At 39.9% G+C, this 25,410-nt stretch overlaps 1 protein-coding gene across 1 annotated transcript in view; it reads right to left on the bottom strand.

The window, feature by feature from the left end:
• ptprq (protein tyrosine phosphatase receptor type Q) overlaps window positions 1-25,410 on the bottom strand; it is a 167,236-nt gene that overhangs the window by 110,204 nt on the left and 31,622 nt on the right. The window contains exons 15-21 of the mRNA XM_073059606.1: window positions 24,592-24,698; window positions 22,894-22,991; window positions 20,556-20,721; window positions 17,735-17,895; window positions 16,955-17,063; window positions 5,427-5,653; window positions 2,814-2,883 (exon numbers count right to left, since the gene is read on the bottom strand). Of these exons, the coding sequence (XP_072915707.1) occupies window positions 2,814-2,883; window positions 5,427-5,653; window positions 16,955-17,063; window positions 17,735-17,895; window positions 20,556-20,721; window positions 22,894-22,991; window positions 24,592-24,698 (938 nt within the window). The remainder of the gene's footprint in view (window positions 1-2,813; window positions 2,884-5,426; window positions 5,654-16,954; window positions 17,064-17,734; window positions 17,896-20,555; window positions 20,722-22,893; window positions 22,992-24,591; window positions 24,699-25,410) is intronic.

Genomic DNA, 25,410 nt, shown 5'->3' with positions numbered 1-25,410 from the left:
CAAAAGAGAATCAGTTGGATGAAGACCTTGTCAGAAAGCCTGTGACAAGGTGCCACACATGAGGCTGCTTCTCAAGTTATGAGTCCAGTATTCCAGGAAAGATTCTAACATGGATAAAGCAGTGGCTGATTGGCAGGAGGCAAAGAATGGGAATATAAGATAGCTTTTTCTAATTGGCTGTCGATGGCTAGTGGTATTCCAAAGGAGTCTATGTTGGGACTCATTCTTTTTACTTTGTATGTCAATGATTTGGATGCTGGAATTAATGGCTTAATTGCAAAGTTTGCAGATGATATGAAGATAGTTGGATAAATGTGTGGCTGAGGAGCTGGTGCAGGGGGCATGACTTCAGGTTCTTGGATCATTGGGATTCCTTCTGGGGGAGGTATGACCAGTACAAAAGGATGGGTTGCATCTGAACCCAAGGGGGACCAATATTCTCACAGGCAGGTTTATTAGAGCTGTTGGGGAGAGTTTAAACTAATTTGGCAGGGGGGTGGCAATTGGAGTGAAGGGACTCAGAATGGGATGGATGGTAAAAAAGCAAAAATAGCATGCAGTCAGGCTGTCAGGAAGGGCAAGCAGATGATAGGACAAAATTACAGCCAGCAGGGGGTGTGTCAGTGCATTAGAGATGCAGAATCAAAAAGGGTAGCAAATACAGTACTCCAAGTGTTATATCTCAATGCATGGAGTTTAAAAAATGATCTTGTTGCACTTTTACAGATTGTTGGATATGATGTTGTGGCCATCACTGATTCGTGGCTGAAGGTTGGTTGTAGTTGGGAGCTGACTGTCCAAGATCACACATTGTATTGGAGGGATAGGAAGGTAGGCAAAGGTGGAAGACACCAGCAGAGTGCAAGGTATTGAAGGGTGTGAGGCAAGAGAAGTGAGTGCAGTTACTATTTCAAGGGAGAAGGTGCTCAAAAATCAGAAAGACCAAAAGGTACATAAGTCACCCAGACCAGATGAACTGCACCTTAGCATTCTGAAAGAAGTAGTGGTAGCGGTTGTAGAAGCACTAGTAATGATCTTTCAAGAATCATTGGACTGGCATGGTTCCAGAGGACTGGAAAATTACAAATGTCACTCCACTCTGTTGGAATTCTTTGAGAAGATTATAAGTAGGATAGATAAAGGGGATGCAGTGGATGTTGTATATCTGGATTTTCAAGAGGCCTTGGACAAGGTGCCACACATGAGTCTGCTTACCAAGTTAAGAGCCCATGATATTACAGAAAAGTTACTAGCATGGTTGATTAGTAGGAGGCAGCGAGTGGGAATAAAGGATGCTTTTCTGGTTGGCTGCCAGTGACTAGTGGTGTTCTGCAGCGGTAGATATTTGGACAGCTTCTTTGTATGCTGTACATCAATGATTTAGATGATGGAATAGATGGCTTTGTTGCCAAGTTTGCAGATACGAAGACTGGTGGAGAGGCAGGTAGTGTTGAGGAAACAGGAAGGCTGCAGAAGTACTTAAACAGATTAGGAGAATGGGCAAGAAAGTGGCAAATAAAATACAATGTCAGAAAATGCAGGGTCATGCACTTTGATAGATGAAATAAATTTTCTAAACAAGGAGAAAATCCAAAAATTTGAGATGCAAAGGGACTTGAGAGTTCTTGTGCAGAACACCCTAAAGGTCAATTTGCAGATTGAGTCAGTGGTGAGGAAGGCAAATGCAATGTTAGCATTCATTTCAAGAGCTCTAGAATATACGAGCAGGGATGTGATGCTGAGGTTTTATAAGGCACTGGAGAGGACTCATCTTGAGTATTATGAGCAGTTTTCGGCTCCTTATCTAAGAAAAGGTGTACTGGCAATGGAGAGTGCTCAAAGGAGGTTTAAAAGGATGATTCTGGGAATTAAAGGGTTATCTTATGGGGAACATTTGATGGTTCTGGGTGTGTACTCACTGGAATTTAGAAGGATGAGGGGGGATCTCATTGAAATCATTTGAATGTTGAATGGCCTAGACAGAGAAGATATGGAAAGGATGTTTCCCATGGTGGGGGAGTCTAGGACAAGAGGGCACAACCTCAGGATAGAAGAACATCCACTTAAAACAGAAATGTGGAGAAATTTCTTTAGCTAGAAGGTGGTGAATTTGTGGAATTTGTTACCACAGGTAGCTGTGGAGGCCAGGTCATTGGGTGTATTTAAGGCAGAGGTTGATAGGTTCTTGTTTGGCCACGGTATCAAAGGTTACGGGGAGAAGGCTGGGGAGTGGGAGCTAAGTAAAGGGAGAAAAAAAAGGATCAGCCGTAAATGAATGGCAGAGCAGACTCAATGAGTGAGATTGCCTAAATCTGCTCCTATGTTTTATAGTCTGTGGTCTTATTTCTTCTGTTATGGGCTTCATTGTTCAGTAACAGAGGATTTTAGTACTGATAATTTGAAGCAGTGATGAAGTAAGGATGGACTTACAACATTATTAAGGGATTGGACAAGATAGAGACAGGAAATATGTTCCAGATGCTGGGAGAGTCCAGTAGCAGAGGGCATGGTTTGAGAATAAGGGGTAGGTCATTTAGGACAGAGTTAAGGAAAAACTTCTTCTCCCAGAGAGTTGTGGGGGTCTGGAATGCACTGCCTCAGAAGGCAGTGGAAGCCAATTCTCTGGATGCTTTCAAGAAGGAGCTAGATAGGTATCTTATGGATAGGGGAATCAAGGGATATGGGGACAAGGCAGGAACCGGGTATTGATAGTAGATGATCAGCCATGATCTCAGAATGGCGGTGCAGGCTCGAAGGGCCGAATGGTCTACTTCTGCACCTATTGTCTATTGTCTTGAATGGAATGGACTTACCACTTTCTGCAGTTACTACCTGACGAAAAGTACTAAAAGCTCCGATGCCTGCGCTGTTCTCAGCTGCAACCTAATAGGTGAAAAATGCAGATTTAATAAATTCTGTTTATTAATTTAATTAATTCAGTCTAAATCTCTGAATTGGCAGCACTTATGATGATAACAGAAGCAACTTCATGAAAATGTTATACTATGAAAAAGTTCATAATCTGAATCAGATATTGAAGGAAAAAACACACATTGCAATTACAACACAGCTCAAAGGATAATCATATGATTTTTACATTTTTTAGTTGAAGATGTTGCTACAAATTGGGTAACGCAATGTCAGATTTATTACTGGACCACATTTGTAAGTAAACTTTGTTATTTAACAAACAAACAGAATACAGAAATAGATGGTGTCCATTCAGATACACTCATTTTGACAAGACATTTTCACTAAAGTGAGCATTGCTGTTCAGTGGCAGAAAAAAATGGCCTTATGCACACACAAATTGAACAAATCCAATGCAAAACAGTTGCACATTATTTATCACTGGACTTCATTCTAAAGCAAGCAACTAGAAAAACGGAACTCATAAAAATGATTTATATCGAAATAATGCATTTCCCTAAGGCAAGGTGAGTGGATCTGGTGATGCAGGAACTAGAAGAAACTGCAGCCAAAAATACTTCAATATATATCCTTTTAATAAAGCAATTTTTCAAGGTCAATCTGTTCTTGGTTCTTTATGTTTCTACATTTGACCAGGTAGTTTACCCTGTTCTAAATATCAATGGTAATTTTGATACTCAATGCATGATATATGTGTTCTACCAGCATTTTGTGTGTGTTGTTGCATGATACATACTGTTGTTCTAACTGCTTGTGGAACGTCCATGACTTTAAATTCTTGCTTTGAAAGAATATGCAAACCATGCAAAAGATAAGTGAAATGAGCAAGTTAGAACTCTAGGTAAAATGTGATGTGACTGCTATTGTTTTATGTAATCTCCTGTGACACTCAAGGTAGTAAAAGATCAACATAGTACAAACTGGGAGTGAACTGTGAACAATTTGCAAGACATTTAGATAAAGCTGCTCTGGAGAGCAACCATAGTTATCTCCATACCTAAAAGGAGAACAGTCACAAGGTAAAAAGGCACACTTCTATCTTTAGATACTGCAAGCTGTTAAAATCCCAGTGAAGAGCACTACTGGAACAGTCTGAACAACAACTACTGAAATAGTCACAAGGTAAAAACTCACACTTCCTATTTTTAGATACTGCACACTGGTAAAATCTCAGTGACGAACACCACTGCAACAGCCTGAATAATAGGCACTGAAATAGATACTGTGATTCATTAATCTGTGTATGTTCACGAATTTGGTGCTCAGCTGGTCACAAATATGGTAATTTACTATTGCTATATAAAGCTATTGATCCAGTCAACATAGTTCTGATGAAAGATCATAGTCCTGAAATGTTTACTCTTTTCCTCTCTCTGTATTGGCAGATCTTCTGAACATTTCCAGCATTTTCTGTCTATACACAAAATACAACTGACATTATACATATCTTGTATGCCCTTCAACAAGAGAAACATGTCTTCTCCTCCTTGGTTATTGAAAAGGACTTTTACTACCTGGGCCATTGTAAGTGATCAAGTAGTGAACAATCTTTCAGTATATGTTATTCTTTCTGAAGATCATTTTCTCTTTACTGATTATCAATCACTCTGTAAATGGATTCTACTCCCCTCTAGCACAGTTCATGGAAGCTCAGCCCTTCTCTCCCCACTTAACTTCAACCTGACGTCTTCCTAAGTTTTATTCCTTGTAAACTCAACCTTCCCTCTGATGCTCCGTTTATATTTTACTCCACTCTCCTACCTTTCCTTCACATGTCAATCTTCATAATGTCCTATGTAACCTTAGTCATAGCCATAATGCGATACAGCATGTATACAGACCCGTTAGTCCATCAAGTTCATGCCAATCAGGTGCCTACCCAGTAATCCCAGCTACCTGCATTTGGCTCATAAGCCCCAAAGCCTTGCCCTACGTGTATCTATCTGTCTTCTCAAGCAAACATTTCAGTTCCAGTTACTTCACCCAGCCTGTAATCTATCTCCATTCTTTTCATCTCCTACTTGCTCCTCCGGATCATCTTGTCATTTTCACAAACTTTACACTAATACTTCCTTCACCAATTTTCCCTTTCTTTATTAGGGAATTCAGGGAGGAAACCCTTACCCAAATATTTGTGTGATTATACTCTTGCAAGTGTTATTTCTAATTAATACCATGTTTTGGCATTGAAGAAGCTCCAGCTCATCACATTTTTGGGAACCAGGTCATAATTAAATGTTTCAGTGTTGGCAGATGAGAATGGAAAAGAAGTTCAGCTGACTTACTCCAAGAAATAATACCTCTCATACTTAGGGATGCAACAGTATACAAGCCAATGTCCAATCACTCTGTTACCCCAATGGATTAGAAACATTGTGGTGAATTTCATTGCCATGGGTAATGCATTGTCTATGGTAAAGATAGATTGCAGGTAAGACTTGCAATAACTCATTCGTGGCTACTTTTACAAAATTTAGCAAAAGAAAAGGTCTTACTCGAATCTTATAAGCAGCGCCTGGTTTTAGATTGTTGAGAAGAAACTCTGTGGTGTCTGCATGTGTTGAAACTTGAATGAAGTTGGCTTGCAGAACAGGACAAACCTCTTTGTACTCTAGCACATAGGATAAAATTCTTCCATTTGGATGGGAAGGAACATTCCATATCAGCATTATAGCAGTTGCACCAATGAGGCCGACTGCAAGACCATCAGGAGAGACTGCATCTGTTAAACAGAACATGTTTCTTATCAGACTGAGATACTTCATTGCTATACTTTGTTGAATGATGAAGTATATAACATACTTTGTGAAAAAGAACAGTATAGGAATAAGGATGAATATGATATTAGATGCAATTATTCCACATTTCTGGTGCATTCGCTCTTTCAAAGCATCCCAGTGGCAAGGCAACACATAAATTAAGCCAGCAGTCAGAAATTCTTGTGTTTTTAGACTATGACAGGTCCGTGTAAATGGAACCTTTTATATGGCAGTAACAAATAAATATATTAAGACAGCATTAATAAAACTTTAGACACAAGAGGTACGGCAGATGCTGTAAAAGTAGAGCGATACACACAATGTGCTGGAGGAGCTCAGCAGGTCAGGCAGCATCTATGGATGGGAATAAACAGTCAACGCTTCAGGCCAAGATACTTCACAAGGACAACAATAAAACTTTGTTCTTGCAGCTTATGATCCTTCTATGTCTCCACAGTTCCTCTTACTGCATAAGGCAAGCTAAAGTAAGTCTGTTCTTAGTTACTAATAGTACTTGTGTTAGGTGAAGAAATCTTGTCTTTCCTGTCCTTCTCCACCTACTTGCAGCTTTGCCATTTTCTCCAATGCTTCTCCACTGTCATCATCTGGTTCCATTCTGATTTGTCCAATTACTTATCCTTCTGTATATGCATCATTTGGGACTGTCCCTCAAAAGTCCAGACTTGACCTCTTCCAACTATATATCTGTTGCACTGCTTCTGGAAAATCAATCAAGTCCTTGACATCAGCTTCTGCATGTAAGGACATAAGAAATAGTTGGCTCCTCAATCAATATCTCGGCACCACTTCCCTTCACTAATCTTACATTCCCAGATTCCCTTAATATCTAAAAATCTATTGATCTCTGTCTTGGACATAACACATCCTCCATCATTCTCTTCAACAGAGAATTCCAAAATTGCATTATCTTCTGAGCAAAGCATTTCTCTGTCTTGAATGAATAGTTCCTTATTTGGACACTGAGACAGGACAAAGATCAATTCCTCATCTACCTGGTCAAGCTTCATAAGCATTTTGAATATTTCAAGAGAACACCTTTCATTTCTCTAAATTCAGTGTTTGGTAATTAAATTCTCCTTCACCTCAGTAACCTTTCACTTAACTCCTACACACTTTTTAAATAGTGAGGCTATTTGCCCAGTGTCTATTATTGGAAAGGTAGGCAAATTTACAAATTAGATATTGATCCCTGTCACAAAGTCTGCTTTCTATTTGCTGTCTTTATCCTTCTACCAAGAGGGTCTCCAGAAGAATGCCTGCTTGTCGTGATGAATGAAGATCTCTAAATCACCAGCTTCAGAGTCTTTCCATCCAGTGACTTAGATCACACTCACAACATCTTCCAGTCAAGGTGGCGTTGAGCCAAGTCCCCGGTTGAGATCATGCCTCAGACTTAGATGTTACTTAGGTTTGTAGGGATGGTTTAGGGGGCAGAGAGGGAGGGGTGATGCACCATCAATAACTCTCTCTGAGACGTGAAGGCGAGATATCGGCTTTTATTGACTGGAAGAAAGAACAAGCAGTAGTTGACCACCATACTACATCCTGGAGACTGAGGGCCGGGCTCAGGCCTCAATCGCCTTTATACCGGGGTCTGTGGGAGGAGCCACGGTCAGTGGGAGGGGCCACAGGAGCAGTCAGCAGGGGGCATGTCCGGAGAGGTATATATAGTTCACCACAAGTGGGTTAGGGGATTGGTTAGGAATTAGGGGCAGAGACGTGTTAGAGGTCAGGCCAGAGTCGAGGCTTCCACTCTGCAATCCACTGTTCCCTCTAAACTGTGCAGGTGTGAGGCCACACAGTAACTAAAATACGCCCGGGCACACAGCCTTTGTTGCTGCTTAGATGGAATATAGACAGATGAGATACAGTTTATGAAACATGAAAAGTTTTCTCTGGGTGTACTGTATTTCATTTAATAAATAAAATCAGAAGTATGTGATTTTTAGCATTTTAAATATTCATAGCATGCATATTACAAAAATATACATTTAAAGTGCCGCCCAGTTTTCAGGCCACGTAAAAATTTTCTGCTCAGAGCAGAACATCTGTAAAAAAAAAATTAGAGGTAGCCTTGCTGTGTTCTGCTTTCGAAGTCCAGCAGTGTATACAGGTGATGAAGGACATCCGCAGTTTAGGCCTCTGCTTTGCACACAGGTGACAAAGGGCATCTGTTCACAGTTTGTTTCAATGTACATGTAATAAATAAATTAAACCTGAACCTGTATCTCTGAGTGACCGTGTACAACTGATTCCTTTGCAATTTGTTCTGTTTGAAAACTTTAAACCGTGGAACTAAGAAAATGCCTTTTCAACACCCTGCTACTTTTAATCAGCGGAAGCTGCACATCACTGTCACCTTTGGAACCCCACAGAATCTTGCGTTGTGATATTTGGCCTTCATTTTTATTCATAAAATGCAAAATAGATACATTGCTACTTCAAAGTGTATGTTACTGCTTGAGGTGTTGTTACATGAATTAGGGGGGAAAAAATCTGCTGTCTCCATTGGGAAATTAGGCTGGGCATTTCCTATAATTCACTCAAACGCTGGTGTTTCTTACCTATCTTATTTCAAGCATATAATGGCATCAGCAAAGAGTGTTACTTATGACCTTTGTTTTTGGGGCTCAATGCGGCAGTGAGTCATGCTTGAACATTATATTCATATATACATATCCTACCACCCATGTCCCTAACAAAGTTAACTTTAATGTTTTTAAAATGCAACACTAGAAGTCCTGAGGACAGATGAAGGCATCCACACATTTATTCTTATGGTTTATGTTAACTCAAAGTGTTGTGCTTCTTTTGGTCACCCTTGCCATAACCAGAGTCTCCATATGTCATAGGGAACTCCAGAACAACGTTAACTTCCTCACCAACTTTTTCCTCCCTCTGATAAAATTGCCACAGTTCCCCTGCCTAAGACCTGTATTCCCCATCTCCTTTGCAGGCCGTGGAGAGACTGAGTTCCCGTAAGTCCATTAATAATACTGCTTCTGCCCAATTAATCATGTACATCTTCTTAAAGGGATAAATTCATGACAGTGATTTTTTTTTAAGACAAGTGGCTCAATATCACAAAATTTGGGGTATCTATTTTGGTATTGGTTCCATTAATATGAAAATCAGATTAAATTAGAAGTTCTAAGCTCATTCCCACCCCACAATGCATTGTGCATTCCCAAGGTTACAATAAGTACAAATAAGAATTGCAGACAATATTTAGAAGTAACATACAAACATGGCCAGAAGCTTTCAACAATGACCCTACTGCCTTAGTTAACCATTAGTTTGCACAAAACTTTCCAAGTAATTAACAGAACCATAGAACACTACAGCACAGTACAGGCTCTTCAGCCTTCCATGTTGTGCCGACCCATATAATCCTTAAAAGTACTAAACCCACCCTATCCCATAACCCTCTATTTTTCTTTTATCCATGTGCCTGTCCAAGAGGTTCTTAAATAACCCTAATGTTTTAACCTCCATCACCATCACTGGCAAGTCATTCCAGGCACTCACAACCCTTTGTGTAAAAAACTTACCCCTGATGTCTCCCCTAAACGTCCCTCCCTTAATTTTGTACATATACCCTCTGGGGTTTGCTATTGGCGCCCTGGAAAACAGGTACTGACTATCCACCCTATCTATGCCTCTCATAATCTTGTAGAACTCTATCAAGTCCCCTCTCATTGTTCCTCGCTCCAATTCTTTTATCTTTTGTTAGACTTCAATCAGTTGAATTGATGGGACCTTAAAAGTATTTGTGAATTGGTCTCACTGCAAAAGAGCTAGAAAATATCACATTAACTTGTATGGGTCTAAGTGAGTGTTTAATACTTTACTAAGCTATAATTACTGCTTAGAGAAAGTATCATGTTGTAAATTCCTTATGTGTACCACATATATTTTAAAACAATAAAATTATATTACATAGTCAAGATTATTCAAGATCTTTCAGTTGCTACCTAAAGCTATTTACAGTATATGTTCCAACATTTAATGCTTTTTCTTAGGCAGTTCCTCATTTGACAATGACTTCTTCCTATTCTATGTCTCTTGGTTCCGAGGTGGTTGATGCTGCTAATATGGAATGCACAGACTCTGTCACAGATGCAGCAGAAGATGCTGTTCAGTCAAGATAGTGGGGGGTGGATGATACTGTGTTGCTACTATCATTTAAACTGGCCTTCTGAATGGCCCCAACAAGTGGGCTTGAGGTTCTCGTTGCCATCCTGAATTTGAAACGGTTATGGGAAAGGGATTCTCATCAGTTGGTTTAAATGTTATTCTTTTACAAGAAACTTTGAAAATATTCTTGAATTGGCTCCTCGGTCCACCTGATAATCTCTTGTCCTGATGGAGCTTGGAATAGAGTGTTTGGTTTAGGAGATTGATGTCAGGAATGCTAGCAATACAGCCTCTCAGGGTTAAATGAGTATAATTAGGATCCCATGCAGCGGTTGTGATGTGGGAGAGGATGCTGTATAGGTTTGCATATCCTGCCAATGTATTTGGAGGATTTTGAAGAAATAACATTGATTCTGTCTCTCCGTTGTTCTGGGGTGCCTGCAGCAGGTAGTCCATGTCTCAAAATCAGAAAGGCAGGCAGGATCATTGTCGCTTGGTAAACTGTGAGCTTTGAGTTGTGTTTAACATCTCGACTTCCAAACACTCTTTTCTTCAGATGGCTTTAGGTTACACAGGGATAAATCAGAAACAGAATCAGGTTTAATATTACTGGTATATGTTGTGAAATTTGTTGTTAAGTGGTAGCAGTACAATGCACACAAATAATTTAAAAACTATAAATTACGATAAGAAATATATATGGCAGCATCCATCACCATAGATCTTCACCACCCAGGCTGTGCCCTTTTCTCACTGCTGACATCAGATAGAAGGTACAAGAGACCCAGGACTCACACCACCAGGCTCAGGAACAATTACTACCCCTCAACCATCAGGCTCTTGAACAAAGGGCATAAATACACTCATTTGCCCATCCATTGAGATATTACACAACCAATGATCTCACTTTAAGAACTCTTTATCTTGTTATAATCATGTTGTCATTATTTATTGCTATTTATATATATTTGCATTTGCACAGTTTGTTGTCTGGCTGCACTCTGGTTGATCTTTCACTGATCCTGTTATAGTTACTATTCTATAGATTTGCTGAGTATGCCCACAGGAAAAAGAATCTCAGGGTTGTATATGGTGACATATATATGCACAGTACTTTGATAATAATATTTACATTGAACATTACCTTGAGGTTTGATATATATATCTGATGACTAACAACACACACAAAATGCTGGTGGAACACAGCAGGCCAGGCAGCATCTATAAGGAGAAGCACTGTCGACGTTTCGGGCCAAGACCCTTCGTCAGGAATAACTGAAAGGAGAGATACTAAGAGATTTGAAAGTATTGGGGGGAGGGGAAATGTGTAATGATAGGAGAAGACCGAAGGGGTGGGATGAAGCTAAGAGCTGGAAAGATGATTGGTGAAAGTGATACAGAGCTGGAGAAGGGAAAGGATCATAGGACGGGAGGCCTCGGGAGAAAGAAAGGGGGAGGGGGGAGCACCAGAGGGAGATGGAGAACAGGCAGGGCAATAGGCAGAGAGAGAGAGAAAAAAAACTGAATATGTCAGGGATGGGGTAAGCCTGCTGTGTTCCACCAGCATTTTGTGTGTGTTGTTTGAATTTCCAGCATCTGCAGATTGTTTGCTATCTGATGACTGGTAGGGTGAGTCACAATAGTGTTCTGACCAAGGAACGAACTGGAAGCCGCTAACATCAACAACCAGAAACTACGAACAATACATGAGGATTCCACCCAAAGTTCAACCTCGAGCGACTGTACACCCTCTGGAATAAAGGAGGACGGGGACTTGGAAGTGTCAAGGCCACAGTCCTGGAAGAAATGTGAAACATCGATGAGTTTGTCAGGAAGATGGGCCCTAAGGATAACCCGCAAGGAGAATACCTCAGACAGCAGGCAGGGGACATGGAAACGGAAGCAGAGCCAGAGGACCAGAGGCCATGGTGGGACAAACCACTGCACAGATGTAGCATCACCAGATATCAGAGGAGGCTGACATAAGAAAGTCCTACCAATGGCTGGAAATGACAGGGCAGAGGGACAGCACAAAGGCACTACTCCTGAATGCACAAGAACAGGCGCTGAGCACAAGAGCAATAGAAACAGGGGTCTATCACACCAGACAAGACCCAAGATGCAGACTGTGCAAGAATCCGTTGAAAGCCTCCAGCATATACCAGCAGGGTGCAAGATGCGGGCAGGAACAGCATACTCTGAATGGCACAACCAAGTTGCAGGAATTGTGTAATGAAAATCTGCGCTGAATATGGATTGGACATTCCCAGGTCCAAATAGGAAACACCTTAGAAGGTACTGGAGACTGACAGAGCTAAGATCCTGTGGGACTTCCAAATACAGATTGATGAGCAGGTACCGGCTAATCAAACAGTCTTAGTAATACCATACAAGGAACAGATGAAAGCAATAGTAATAGATGTAGCAATCCTGAATGACAGTAACATCAGGAAGAAGGAATATGAGAAGCTGAAGAAATACCAGGACTTGAAAAAGCAGGTAGAAAGGATGTGGAAGGTTAAAGCCAGAATAATTCCGGTGGTGAGAGGAGCACTTGGGACTGTGACACCTGGATTGGGAGAGCGGCTCCACAATCCTGGGAACAATATCTAAGATCTTGGTCTAGTCTTTATCACAAGACTGTAAGATATAGGAGCAGACTGTGGAAGACTCTAGCTGTATGCCAGAAGTCCATGAGTGTTAGGGAGCAGGAATGAGTGCCACTGCTATTACAAAGGAAAAAGTTCTAGGTAAACTGGAAGGTCATAAGATGTATAAGTCATCTGGACCAGATGGACTACAACTCAGAGTCCTGAAAGAGATTGCTGAAGAGATAATGGATGCATTGGTCATGATCTTTCAAGATTCATTTGACTCTAGCATAGTCCCTGGAAAATTGCAAATGTCACTCCAGTTTTTAAGAAGGGAGGAAGACAAAGGAGAGGAAATTATAGGCCAGTTAGCCTAACTTCAGTGGTTGGGGAAGTGTTGGAGTCCATTAGTAAGGATGAGGTTTTGGGGTACTTGGAGGCCAATGATAAAATAAGTCAAAGTCAGCATGGATTCTGTAAAGGGAAATCTTTCCTGATGAATGTGGTAGAATTCTTTGAGGAAGTAACAAGCAGGGTGGACAAAGGAGAGGCAGTGGATGTCATTTACTTAGATTTTCAGAAGGCATTTAATAAAGTGCCTCACATGAGGCTACTTAACAAGGTAAAATCCCGTGGCGTTACATGAAATATACTGGCATAGTTAAGAGGAATTCCTGCCTGGCAGGCAGGAGGCAGTGAGTGGGAATAAAAGGGGACTTTTCTGGTTGGCTGCCAGTAACTAATGGTGTTCCACAGGGATCACCACTGGATTCGCTACTTTTCACATTGTTTGTCAGTGATTTAGATAGTGGAATTGGTGGCTTTTTGGCAAAGTTTGCAGATGATATGAAGATAGCTGGAGGGGCAGGTAGTGCTGAGGAAGTAATGTGATTGCAGCAAGACTTAGGCAAATTGGAAAGATGAGCAAAATAGTGGCAGATGGAATGCAGTGTCAGGAAATACATGATAATGCATTTTGGTAAAAGGAACAATAGTGCAGACTATTATCTAAATGAGGAGAAAATTCAAACATCAGAGGTACAATGGGACATTGGAGTCCTCGTGCAAGACTCCCAGAAGATTAATTCACAGTTGAGTCTGTGGTAAAGAAGGCAAATGCAATGTTGGCATTTATTTCAAGAGGAATAGAAACACTGAAGCTTTGTAAGACACTAATCAGGCCACACTTAGAGTTTTGTCAACAGTTTTGGGCCCCATATCTCCGAAGGGATGTATTGCCATTGGAGACAGTCCAGAGGAGGTTCATAAGGATGATTCCAGGAATGAAGGGGTTAACCTATGAGGAGCGTTTGGCCACTTTGGGCCTGTACTCACTGGAATTTAGAAGAAGGTAGGGGAGATCTCATTGAAAGACCGTATGTTGAAAGGTCTAGATAAGGTGGACGTGGAGAGGATATTCCCTCTGGTGGGGGTATCCAGAACTAGAGCGCACAGCCTCAAAATTGAGGGGCAATCTTTTAGAACAGAAGTAAGGAGGATTTTTTGTTTTTTTAGTCAGAATGGTGAATCTATGGAATACTCTACACAAATTGTGGTGGAGGCCAAGTCCATGGGTATATTTAAAGCGAAAGTTGATAGATTTCTGATTGGTCGGGGTATCAAGGGATACGGTGAGAGGGCAGGTGTATGGGGTTGAATGGGATCTGGGATCAGTCATGATGAAATGGCAGAGCAGACTCGATGGGCTGAATGGCCTAATTCTGCTCCTATGTCTTATCATCTTTTGGTCTAAGAATGCACCACTAGGAAAAACAAGGATACTGTGCTGAACCCTCAAACTCCCAGGCCTCTGGTAGAGAATTTGAGATTGAGGGAATAGTACACAAACACACCGCCCATAAATAGTGCAAAAAGAGACATAAAAATAGTGAGGAAATGTACTGTACCCAGCTTCATATCTGTTGAGAAATCTAATGATCTGATGGCAGAGGGGAAGAAGCTGTTCCTAAGACGTTGAGAGTGTGTGTCTTCAGACTCCTGCACCTCCTCCCTGATGGTAGCAATGAGAAGAGGGCCTGTCCAGGGTGATGGGGGTCCTTAATGATGGATGCCACCTTTTCTGAGGCATCGTCTCTTGAAGATGTCCTTGATGATGGGGAGGATAGTGCCCATGATAGAAATGGCTAAGTTTCCAACTTTCTACAGGTGTTTCCAATACTGTGCAGTAGCTCTTTGTTACCAGATGGTGATGTAACCAGTCAGAATGTTCTCTACAGTAATGTGTATAATTTGTGAGTGTCTTTAATGACATACCATATCTCCTCAAACTCCAAATGAAATATAGTCACTGTCTTTTCAATTCTTTGGAATTGCATCAATATATTGGGACCAGGATAGCTCTTCACAGATGTCAATGTTCAGGAACTTGAAACTACTCTACTTTCCACTGCAGGTCTCTTGATGAGGCCTGATGTGTGCTCCTTCAACTTCTTTTTCCTGAACATCACAATCAATTCCTTGATCTTACTGATGATGAGTGCAAGGTTGTTGTTGCAACACCACTCAACCAGATGATTTATCTCATTCCTGTATGCCTCCTCGTCATCATCTGAAATTCTGCCAACAACAGTTGGGTCATCGGCAAATTTATAGATGGCATTTGAGCTATCTATCCACACGGTTGTGGGTGTAGAGAGAGTAAAGCAGTGGGCAAAGCACATATCCTTGAGGTGGGCCAATGTTGATTGTCAGTGAGAAGGAGATGTTATTTCTAATCCACACTAGCAGTGGTTTCCCAATGAGCAAGTCAAGAATAGAGTTGCAGACAGGGGAGCTTATTAATTAGTACTGAGAGTATGATGGTGTTCAGCATTGAGCTGTAATCAATAAACAGCATCCGGACATAAACATTACTATTGTCCAGGTGATCAAGGCCAAATGGAGGGCCAATGTGATTGCATCTACTGCAGACCTATTATGGCAATAGGCAAATTTCAGTGGGTCCAGGTACTTGCTTAAGGTGGAGTTAATTCTGGCCAGGATCAACCTCTCCAAGCACTTCATCATAGTAGACACGAGTGCCACTGGCTGATTTTCATTGAGGCAGCTCACTCTTCTCTTCTTGGACACTGGTCAGATTATTGCCCTTTTGAAGCAGGTGGGAACCTCCAACTACAGCAGGAGAGACTGGAAATATGGTCGAACATCTCAGCCAAGCAGTTGGCACAGGTATTCAGTGAATCCTTCACACTGCAACAATGGTAAATTCATCGTTTATGTCTGCCTTTATTGAGAGGCAGTTTCTGAGAAACAGAAAGTGGTCCAGGTCTCACCACAGGTCATTATTGTTGAGGGTGTTATGGTTCAGATGTCACGTTGACCTTTGTTTGTCTCATTCAGTAAATAAATCAGCAGAGGTTTGGAGTTCAACCTTCAAATACAAGAATACCTATGCAGACCACTACTTAATTGCGTGATGCCTGTGCCCAAGTTGGACCTCACCTTCACAGTACAATTTTGCAAAAGTCAGGTCCTGCATGGAGTTTGACATCAACACACATGTCCAGTGGCCTCCATGCACATATTCCCAACATTATGGGAGGGCCAGCAAAAAGTATTTGGCTCCTTAAGGTTGTTATAGCTGGGGGAAGCAGTAGCGATGAGCTTCCACTACCTATTAAATGCTCACAGTGATGATTACCTCCGATAGCCTCTGATGACCAAGTCCAGCTCCTCGCTTTCACATTTGGCCTCGCTACTAAGACCACCAGAACCATTTCTACCGACAGTAAAAGGCACACAGGCACGTTGCTGGCGCCTTCAAACCAGTTGCTTTGGGCAGATGGGGCTCATAAGCCATGATTGGCAGCTTATCTAGGAGAAGGAAAACTCTGATCTCAAGCCTGCACTGCCCAGCTGCTACACCCACTCATGGGGAGGCTTCAGGAGTAAACCCCGAGGGAAAAATCTGGAGCTGGAGTCCCTAAGGCAGTCCTACATTGAGTTCAATGCAGAGTGGCAACTCCTGCGATGCTGCTGGTGCCAAACTGTATCGGTCTCTGCCATATCTTTGCATTCACCAGATGTGTGAGAGGGGGAGCCTGCTACATCAGCAACAGCTTGCTCTCCATATTGAACTGCCCTGGCTTTGCAAATTTAGACAACTAGGAACCAACATCCAAGGTCAACCCTGACCAAAAGAGACTTCAGAGCATCTAACATAAGGAAATAAGCCACTGGCAACCAGGTACCTTCTTGAACTTCGCAATTAGGTTTCTGCAAACTTCTATCATGGAACATCAAGAACCCTTCCGCTATGTAACAGAATATCTGGCTCACTACCTTTCACAAACAGAACATATTAAAACTGCTTTAAAACCAATTGCTCTCCAGACATTATTATCACTTCTATAAGCTGAATTCACGTAAATACTCAAAATACTTACACAGCTGTTGTTTCTTAAATCTTTGCAAAACATACTTTTAACTTCACTTAAAATCAGCTGAAGGATGTACCATTTGGCCCAAGTTATTGAACATCACAAGTTCACTTACAAGTTTCATTTGTCGTAAACGATCTGCTGACAGACTTGCTGAATGATGAAGAGACCGAGGAGACCGTGGCAGTGTACTTTATACCTGGGGTAGCATCAAAAACATCAGCCTAGAATGAATGATACAAAAACAAAATATGAGATACAATTGATATGAAATTCCAATAAATACTCGTTCTTACTAAGCTTATATTGGTAACCATTTCTATCTAATTTCCTAAGATCAATTTTAATTCATTCACTTGCGACTGCTTTCTCCTTAGGGTTGTTCTCAGTTTCAGTAGACAGTTGACCAACTTATGTATAGTACAAATAAATCACTAACTATGAAACAGTTATGATTTTACAGAAAAAGTACCTTTGTCTTCGCAGATCCAAATATGAATGCAGTGAAAGATAAAATGAGCAGTTTCGTCATTATTGCATTTTACATTTCACCTTAGTCGGACAAATTCGGCTGTGCTCTGTCGATCAGGTTGTGATACGAGTCATGTTATTAAATATTTAAGGAACTTGCTAGCCAGGTATGTAATTGATCTCATTGTACTGAATATCACCATTACACTGTGTTACACTATTCATGACTAGCTGGATATTTAGAACAAAGTAAATCTTGGGCATTATCCTACACACTTACCCAAAATTAGCAAAACTACATGAAGCAAAAATAATCTTATTTTCAGTAGACCTGGTGCAGTTCTACCTCAAAACATGGATATACACACAACTATGGAAGAATTTTAAGAAGCACTAATTGTGATAGGCATCATGAAAGTTATACCTTGAAGCTGCCGTTCCCCAGGTTTGTGATATTAACAAACCCGTGGTCTGGAATGAGTTCCACTTTGTAATTACCACTATTTCCAATAGGTGCTCTCCAGCGTAAAGTAAATCCTCTGGCGAAAATATTTGAAACTTCCAACATTTGAGGTTTTTCAGGTTCTTGAAATAAATGGAAATTTTTGTCATAAGCTTCAATGAAAATTAAGCAATAGTACTATAGTGGAAAAAATATTAATCAATTTATTGCACTGTTGCTCAGTCGAGATTAATTGGACTCATTAGATAAAGCAGTGTTAGATGGCTGATGAAAATCAGACCACAATATGATCCAGGGCCTGCACTTGTGCCAAGATAAGACTATCCTCAGGGTGGAAGAGCAACATCTTATATTCTATCTGGGTAGTCTCCAACCTGGAGGCATGAATATCGATTTCTCCATCCAGTAAACAAATTCCACCCCCGTCTACTCCCCACTCTGACCTTTTGCCTCTTCTCACCTGCCTATTACTTTCCCCTGGGTCTCCTCCTTCTTCCCTTTCTCCTATTGTCCACTGTCCTCTCCTATCAGATTCCTTCTTTGCAGCCCTTGACTTTTCCCTCCTTCCTGGCTTCACCTTTCACCTTCCAGCTAACCTCCTTACCCTCCCGGGGTAAGGACTTATTCTGGCGTCTTCTCCCTTCCTTCTCAGTCCTGAAGAAGGGTCTCAGCCTAAAACATTGACTGTTTATTCATTTCCATAGATGCTGCCTGACCTGCTGAGTTCCTCCAGCATTTTGTATGTGTTGCTCAACGTATTTTAACTCCCATTTTAAAGTCATAAAATGTCATAGAGTAATACAACCTGGGAATTGGGCCACGGGCCCAATTCATACATACCTGCTGACCAAGACAATACATTTGGCCAGTAACTCTATGAGTGTTTTCTATCCATCTACCGTACCTATCTAAAAGTATTTTAAAAATTGTAACTGTACCCATTTCTACAGCTTCCTCTTGCAGCTCATTCCATATACCCTCCACGCTGTATGAAAAAGTTTCTTCTCAGGTATCTATTAAATCTATCCCCTTTCACCTTATATCAGTGTTCTCTGGGTTTAAACTTCCCTACCCTGTGACTGACCATCTACCAGATCTATGCACCTTATGATTTTTTAATGCCACTATAAGGTCACCACCTTCTTTGCTCAAAGGGAAATAAATACCCCAGCCTATCTAGCCTCTCCAGTCCCAGTAACATCCTCATGAATCTTTTCTGCACACTTACTGGCTTAAGACATTCTTTCCATAGCTAGGCAACCAGATGTGTGCACAGTACTCCAAGTGTGGTCTCACCAATGACTTGTTAACCTCTCGCCTCCTGTATTTTGTGCCTGACTGAGGTAGGCAAGGATGTCATCTCCCTATTCACCAACCTCAGGGCAAGCACATTGACTTTTTTTATTTTGCATTATTTATAGATAATTGAAAATGATTTTAGAAAATGATTTTTTAGGATTTTTCATTAAATGTCCCAGGAAGAGAGGATAGAGAGGATAATAATGAGGATAAGATACAAAATATATGGCAAAAAATGATACCAAGGAGGAACAAGTGCAAAGTTAGATCATAGAATTGAAAACTACATTCAGAATCAAACTGAAAATTGTCAGCTAGAAACTGGACACATTAATGTCAATTGTTTAACCATTGTGAGCCCATTGGAAATCTATCAACTATTATCGATTATTTTCCTGAGAATCGTTCTATTTGCATAATTCAACAAAGTGCACACTTTTTTTTTAGTTGCCTCAAATTGAAAATAACTCTGGCATGGAAGGTCCCAAGCCCAGCTGTGAGAGGAGGAGGGCTGGTCATGGGACCAGTAACCCCACCTTGTAAAAACACGGTGCTACAGAAATGCCAACAGAAACCCCAAAGGCTTTATCCCTGGGAGAGGAAGGATAAGCCAAGAAGATGGGCTATACCTGGAGACAACTTGGTAGACTAGCCCAGATCAAAGGACTCTGGCAAGCTACTGCCAGTGGGGTGTGCCCCAGTGGGGATGATGGGGCTTAAGTAAATAACTAACAGCAAGTTGAAAAGCACTACAGGGAATATTGTGGCAGTGTTAAAGTGTTAAAGGTCTCTAATGACAAAGACTTCTGCACAGACCATTCGTTTTGCATTTCCATTGGAATGCAACGTAGCTGGTGTATCTATCGGCATGCAGACCACCACAAGGAGCTGAAGGAGGAGAATGGGGAGGGAGACATGATGTCTCAGCACGAAAACACATCCACTCTTGATATTCTGGCAACGGTTCCCTTACCTGAACAAGGAAAGGTATATGATTTTAATCTGTTTTGATAAATAGGTCTTCACAAAACTGCGGGAAAAAAACTGCCCTTCGTCACTGATCACTTTGCTGGCTGTGTGCTAAGATGATCCAAGCAAGTGAAAATGTCAACGTTTATAAGTTGTGTGCAAATGGAAAATCAAATCAATCATCCTTGAGGAATTCTTTGTCTTTCATAACGCTTTGCCTACCCAAGAGTTCCGATATATCTTAACTCTGTGGCTGCACCTGGTCCTCCAAAATTACTTTGAAAGAATCTCATTGGTTGTAAATTGATTTAGAATATCAGGTGTGAAAGTTTAGTTTTTTGCACGATGGTCTTCTCTTGAATCAAGTTTTAATTTTAGTAGAAATTCTTTACAAAGTTTCTGGAGCTTCTCTAAACTTTAAGGACAGGCATGAAAAAAAATCTAACAGAAACACCATCGTTGAAATCTGATTTGAGGAAAGAGGAGATTAAAAAATAACATTCCAGGCTCTTACTTGTTTTTAACCTCTTCTCAATCACTTCACTCACATCCATGCCTTTAACCGTTTTTATTTGGAAAACATATTCTACTCCTGGAATTAGATCTTTGATCCTGAAATTATTGCCACGTAAAGTTGTTCTATACGTTGTTTCATTGGTCCCTGGAATATTATACCATAACTGTGTAGAAAAATAAAAGTACAATTTTGTTAGCAATACTTAGTTTTAGCTGCTGTATGCCATTGGTAATTTTGCCTTATTTATGAACATGCTAGGTGTAATCTGTCAATTGAAAGTGGACAGTACAGTGGATTCTGATTAACTGGGCTATTGGTTAATTGAAAGAGCTGCTTAGTTGGGACAAAATCTAATTAAGAAAATAGATGTGATCCCTTCATTTATTTACCACTTAACTGGGAGAGCAGACTGTTGCTGAACAGTTTCTAACTAGCGTTAGCATCATGCACCTGTGCAGCCATTAGACAATACTTAGATCGAACATTTTTAAATAACATCAGTTGCATATGTTTCAGTTCAAAATGCAAAGATTTTTGTCACTGATAGTTGACAAGAAATTAGCAGTAAGACAATTCAGAGATGTTCTGCTCACTGCAATTTCAAGCTTTCAAGCTTGGAGGTGCCAGAAATGGCCATGAGTGAAAATGAAATGATTTCATTACTTCAGCAAGTTAGGAACTAAGAAGAACTTGAAGTTAATGACAATCATCTTGAATGTTACAATGAAAATGAGGATTTAGAAGATGCAATCATTAAAAGCGTAGTATGAAGGCAGTCCATTATATTCACTAGGTGAATGTGGTGATTCTGTTCATTTACAGTCAATCAAACAGGATGAATTCTGCCGTCAATAACTATTAGAACCAATAAACAGTGTTATAGTACTGTAGTAGCATTGGTAGTGTTCTAATTTGTTTTGTATTGCATTTAAATACATAATTTGTTACTCAGTTAAATGGTCATTTGTATTTTTATACCTTTTTGACAATTTCCATGACACCTCAGCTGATCGGGCCAGCTGTTTAATTGGACCAAAAGGTACAGGTCCCAATTAACTGGAATACACTGTATTTCTAAAAAAGTAAATATGTTAACTTTCCTGCTTCATTAAAAATCTATCATGTAAATACTTAGCATACAGCCTGAAAGCATGATATTAATTGTATAGTGCTGACAAATTTATTTACCCCATAGGCAAAAAATCAAAAATAGAGATATTGGAGACTCAATGCTTTTTTTTCTTGCTGTGAAGTCTTCTAAGCCACTCTACAGCAGATGGCACATAAATATCCTATTCACATCCGGTTATGAAAAGATTCAACGGTTCATTTAAATGCAATATACAACTCTGAGATTCGTCTTCTCCATATAGCCATGAAACAAAGGAAACCATGGATGTTGTTCAAAGAGAAACCTCAAACCCCCTCCCACCCCCCACACAAATAAAAACAAATCTCACGAACGGCAACATGATCATCAACCTCCCCACCCCACGGCAAAAAAAAAACAAATTGCACCAAACGGCAACACGAACATCAAACCCCAATTGATGATAATCAATTGCTGTTATGATAAATTACCAGATTAAGAGATTCAGTTATGAAACAAAATCTGATTAGAGCAAGATAAAACCAAAATGAAAATAATTTGTGAACAGTTTATAAATATAATGATAAATTAAATTTGATTGGAGACATAGCCACAATTATTCAATTTAGATTTTACTCTTCAAATTCATCTGCAAAGCACCTGTTCAATTATTATGACACATTCCAAAATGACTAAAGAAACATATTGTTCGATAATTAATTTTGAATGATAAGGAACTCAATCTAGCTAGTGTTAGACCACATTGTTAGATGAGCCACATAATGACGCTTGTTCATTAAATATTAAAATATAGCTTCATTTCCACTGAAGATCATTTGCTCTCACTGAGTCAAGCAACATTAAATTTCCAGAATCAAACATAAAAATTAGAGCCCTACTTAGTAAACAGCTGTCCTCTTAAGTAGTTAATTAAGTAGTTAAGTAGAAATTACAGAAATTGCCAGGACTGGGAATAAAGGGAGCCTTTTCTGGCTGGTTGTCGGTGACTAGAGGTGTTTCACAAGGGTCTGTGTTGGGACCAATCTTTTTTACATTATACGGCAATGATTTGGATGATGGAATTGATTGCTTTGTTGTAAAATTTGTAGACAATATGAAGATAGGTGGAGGGGCAGGTAGGTTTGAGGAAGTAGAGAGGCTACAGTAAAGGCGGAGCAAATGGCCTAATTCTGTTCCTATGTTTTATCGTCTTATGGTCTAAATTAAAATCAAAGCTTCATTTACCTCAAAATTATCAAAATCACCTCTTGGAGGCTTCCAAAATAAGTATGCAGAATTTTCATCCTGTACAACAAACTGCAGGTCCATAGGAGGCTCAGGAACTAGGAAATACATACAAAACCTTACAGGATAATATACAAATCTTGTCTGTATAAATATTTGGCTATAAGAAAGTTCAAGTAAGCACTAGAAACACAAATCAAACATTTAATTGCTTGGCACCCATTCCTCATTACAGATCCAGGGTCTTCTTCGAAATCAGCACTGAGCTAGATCATAACCCACTGCTAGTTTCGCACCCTGCTCATGGCTACACGCCATTTGTGCCAAACAGCTCTCAATGGCTTTAGCCACAACGCAAGTAAAGTGGGAGTGGATTACAACCAGGCATCTGGATGGCTCCCAACCATCCTGATGGGTCAATGACCATTTCTCCCAACAAAGGCCTATTTCACCATTTTTAATATATCCTGAAGGACAAAGTTAAAATTAACTTAGATGCTTTAAAAAAAATCAAAAAATAAATTTATCTAACTATATTAAGCCACTGTTAATTAACTTGAAAATAGTGAAAAAAATCTAAAACCTAGTCAAACATTAATGAAGTCATGTGATCTCATTCAGATGAACGGGACGGTTTAAGATGTGGCAGATATGGCTAGGATAAACCTAGGGGCCAGGTACAAAGTATTGTTGGTTCCTGAGCAATGCTCAAATCCCTTTTTTTTTACATTTTTAGGTGATTTCTTTCTTCTTTCACTCTTTGCTGGTGGGAATGCTGTAAAAACATCGGTACGGAATTCATTTCAATGACCATCATGATTTTCCTGCTTTCTTATTCCGTTGTTGCCGGATACCTATGGTCTCCACCCCAAATATATGACCATGTGATTAGTGGTAAAAGCTCACTCCCAAAAAAAAAATCAAGTAATTTTTTGAACTCCCCCTCCATAATTTAATTCTGACAAAACCTAGTCTGTCTTTCTGAATCAGAGTCTGGATTGTTTCTGAGAATAAATCCACCATCGATGTTGGATGGACTGGCTTGTTATTACCCATCTATCCCTTCCTCTCCTTTACAATAATGATCAACCATCTAGGCCTCTTACACCAGTGTTTCAGCCTGACAGGTGGAGGTAGAACAGAAAACTAAATCTGCAGTGATTAGGTTGATACAGAGCAGCACAGCGGTTAGCATAATGCTTTACAGTACCAGCAACCTGGGTACAATTCCCACCCCGTGATCGTGTGGGTTTCCTTCAGGTGCTCCAGTTTCCTGCCACAGCCTAAAGACATAATGGCTAGTAGGTTAACTGGTCATTGTAGATTGTCCCATGATTAAGCTAGGATGAAATTGGGAATTGCTGGTTGGCATGGCCTGAAGAACTGGAACAGCCTATTCTACACAATATCTCAACAAACAAATAAATTAATTAATAAACAAACAAACAAACAAAATCCTGCACATTATTCTGACTTTGGAAATTGGAGGATTAACCAAGTCATAACCTTATTTAATAACTTTGGCTCTTTAGAAAATTAAAGGCAGTAAAATTACAGTTTAAGAAGTTCAGATGTTTCCTTCGGGATTTAACATTCAGCATTTGATCATATAACTCTTATGTGCAAAACAGCTCAGTGTAAAGTTCTAACAATACAGACTAATTATTAAGTATTTTTACTTTTGAAACTGAAACTCACCTGTTGTTATACTAATTGTTATGGGATGGCTCTTCTTTGTTACACTTGTTGTCTCGATAGTTATGGAGTAGGTGGTACCTGGCATTAGCTTGTCAAAGTGGTATGTTCTGTACAATATGCAAACATACAAAATAAAGTTGTAACATTATTTTAGTTATATCCTCATGGAAAAGTCTTGTTGCATTAGATAACTTACTCATTTTGCTGCTTGTGCTCTACTTTTATTTCACAAACAGATCAGTATCAGTAAAGATAATTAGACAAAGTAATTTTGTCATACTGATTTGCTCTTAAATGGTATCATATATATCATGAAGATGCAGAGAGTTTAAGATCTTATTATTATTCTAATGTGTATATTAAATACACAAAATACTCCATTCATGACCAATGAATTAATTTTGAGTGCAATCACAGGTATAAAATGTACAGTATTTATTACCAAGTTTTCTAATAATGCCAAGTTACTTCATAAATATTACTTTACAAGTTACTGCACAAATTACTTTACAAATATTGTGTAAAAGCAAAGAACTAAATTTGATGGATAAATAACATTAATAAATTCAAATGCTGGCCAAAACTCTGGACAAGAGAGTGTAGGCATATATCTGAGATCATCTGCTTTTCATCCTAAGAAAGATAAAGTATTTTCTAAACCATAGGAATGGAAAGTGGCATTCTGTCTCAAGGGGCTGGAATACAATGGGATGGAAGTTAAGGTACAGTTATATCAATTTTGCCTGAAGCCCTTTTGGAATACTGCAATCAGTTCTGTGCACTCTTCATCAAAAGGGATTTACTAACTTTGGAGGAGGG

This window comes from Hemitrygon akajei, chromosome 10 (assembly GCF_048418815.1).
Source record: "Hemitrygon akajei chromosome 10, sHemAka1.3, whole genome shotgun sequence".
NCBI lineage: Eukaryota > Metazoa > Chordata > Chondrichthyes > Myliobatiformes > Dasyatidae > Hemitrygon > Hemitrygon akajei.
This window is presented reverse-complemented; position numbering and strand designations above follow the sequence as displayed.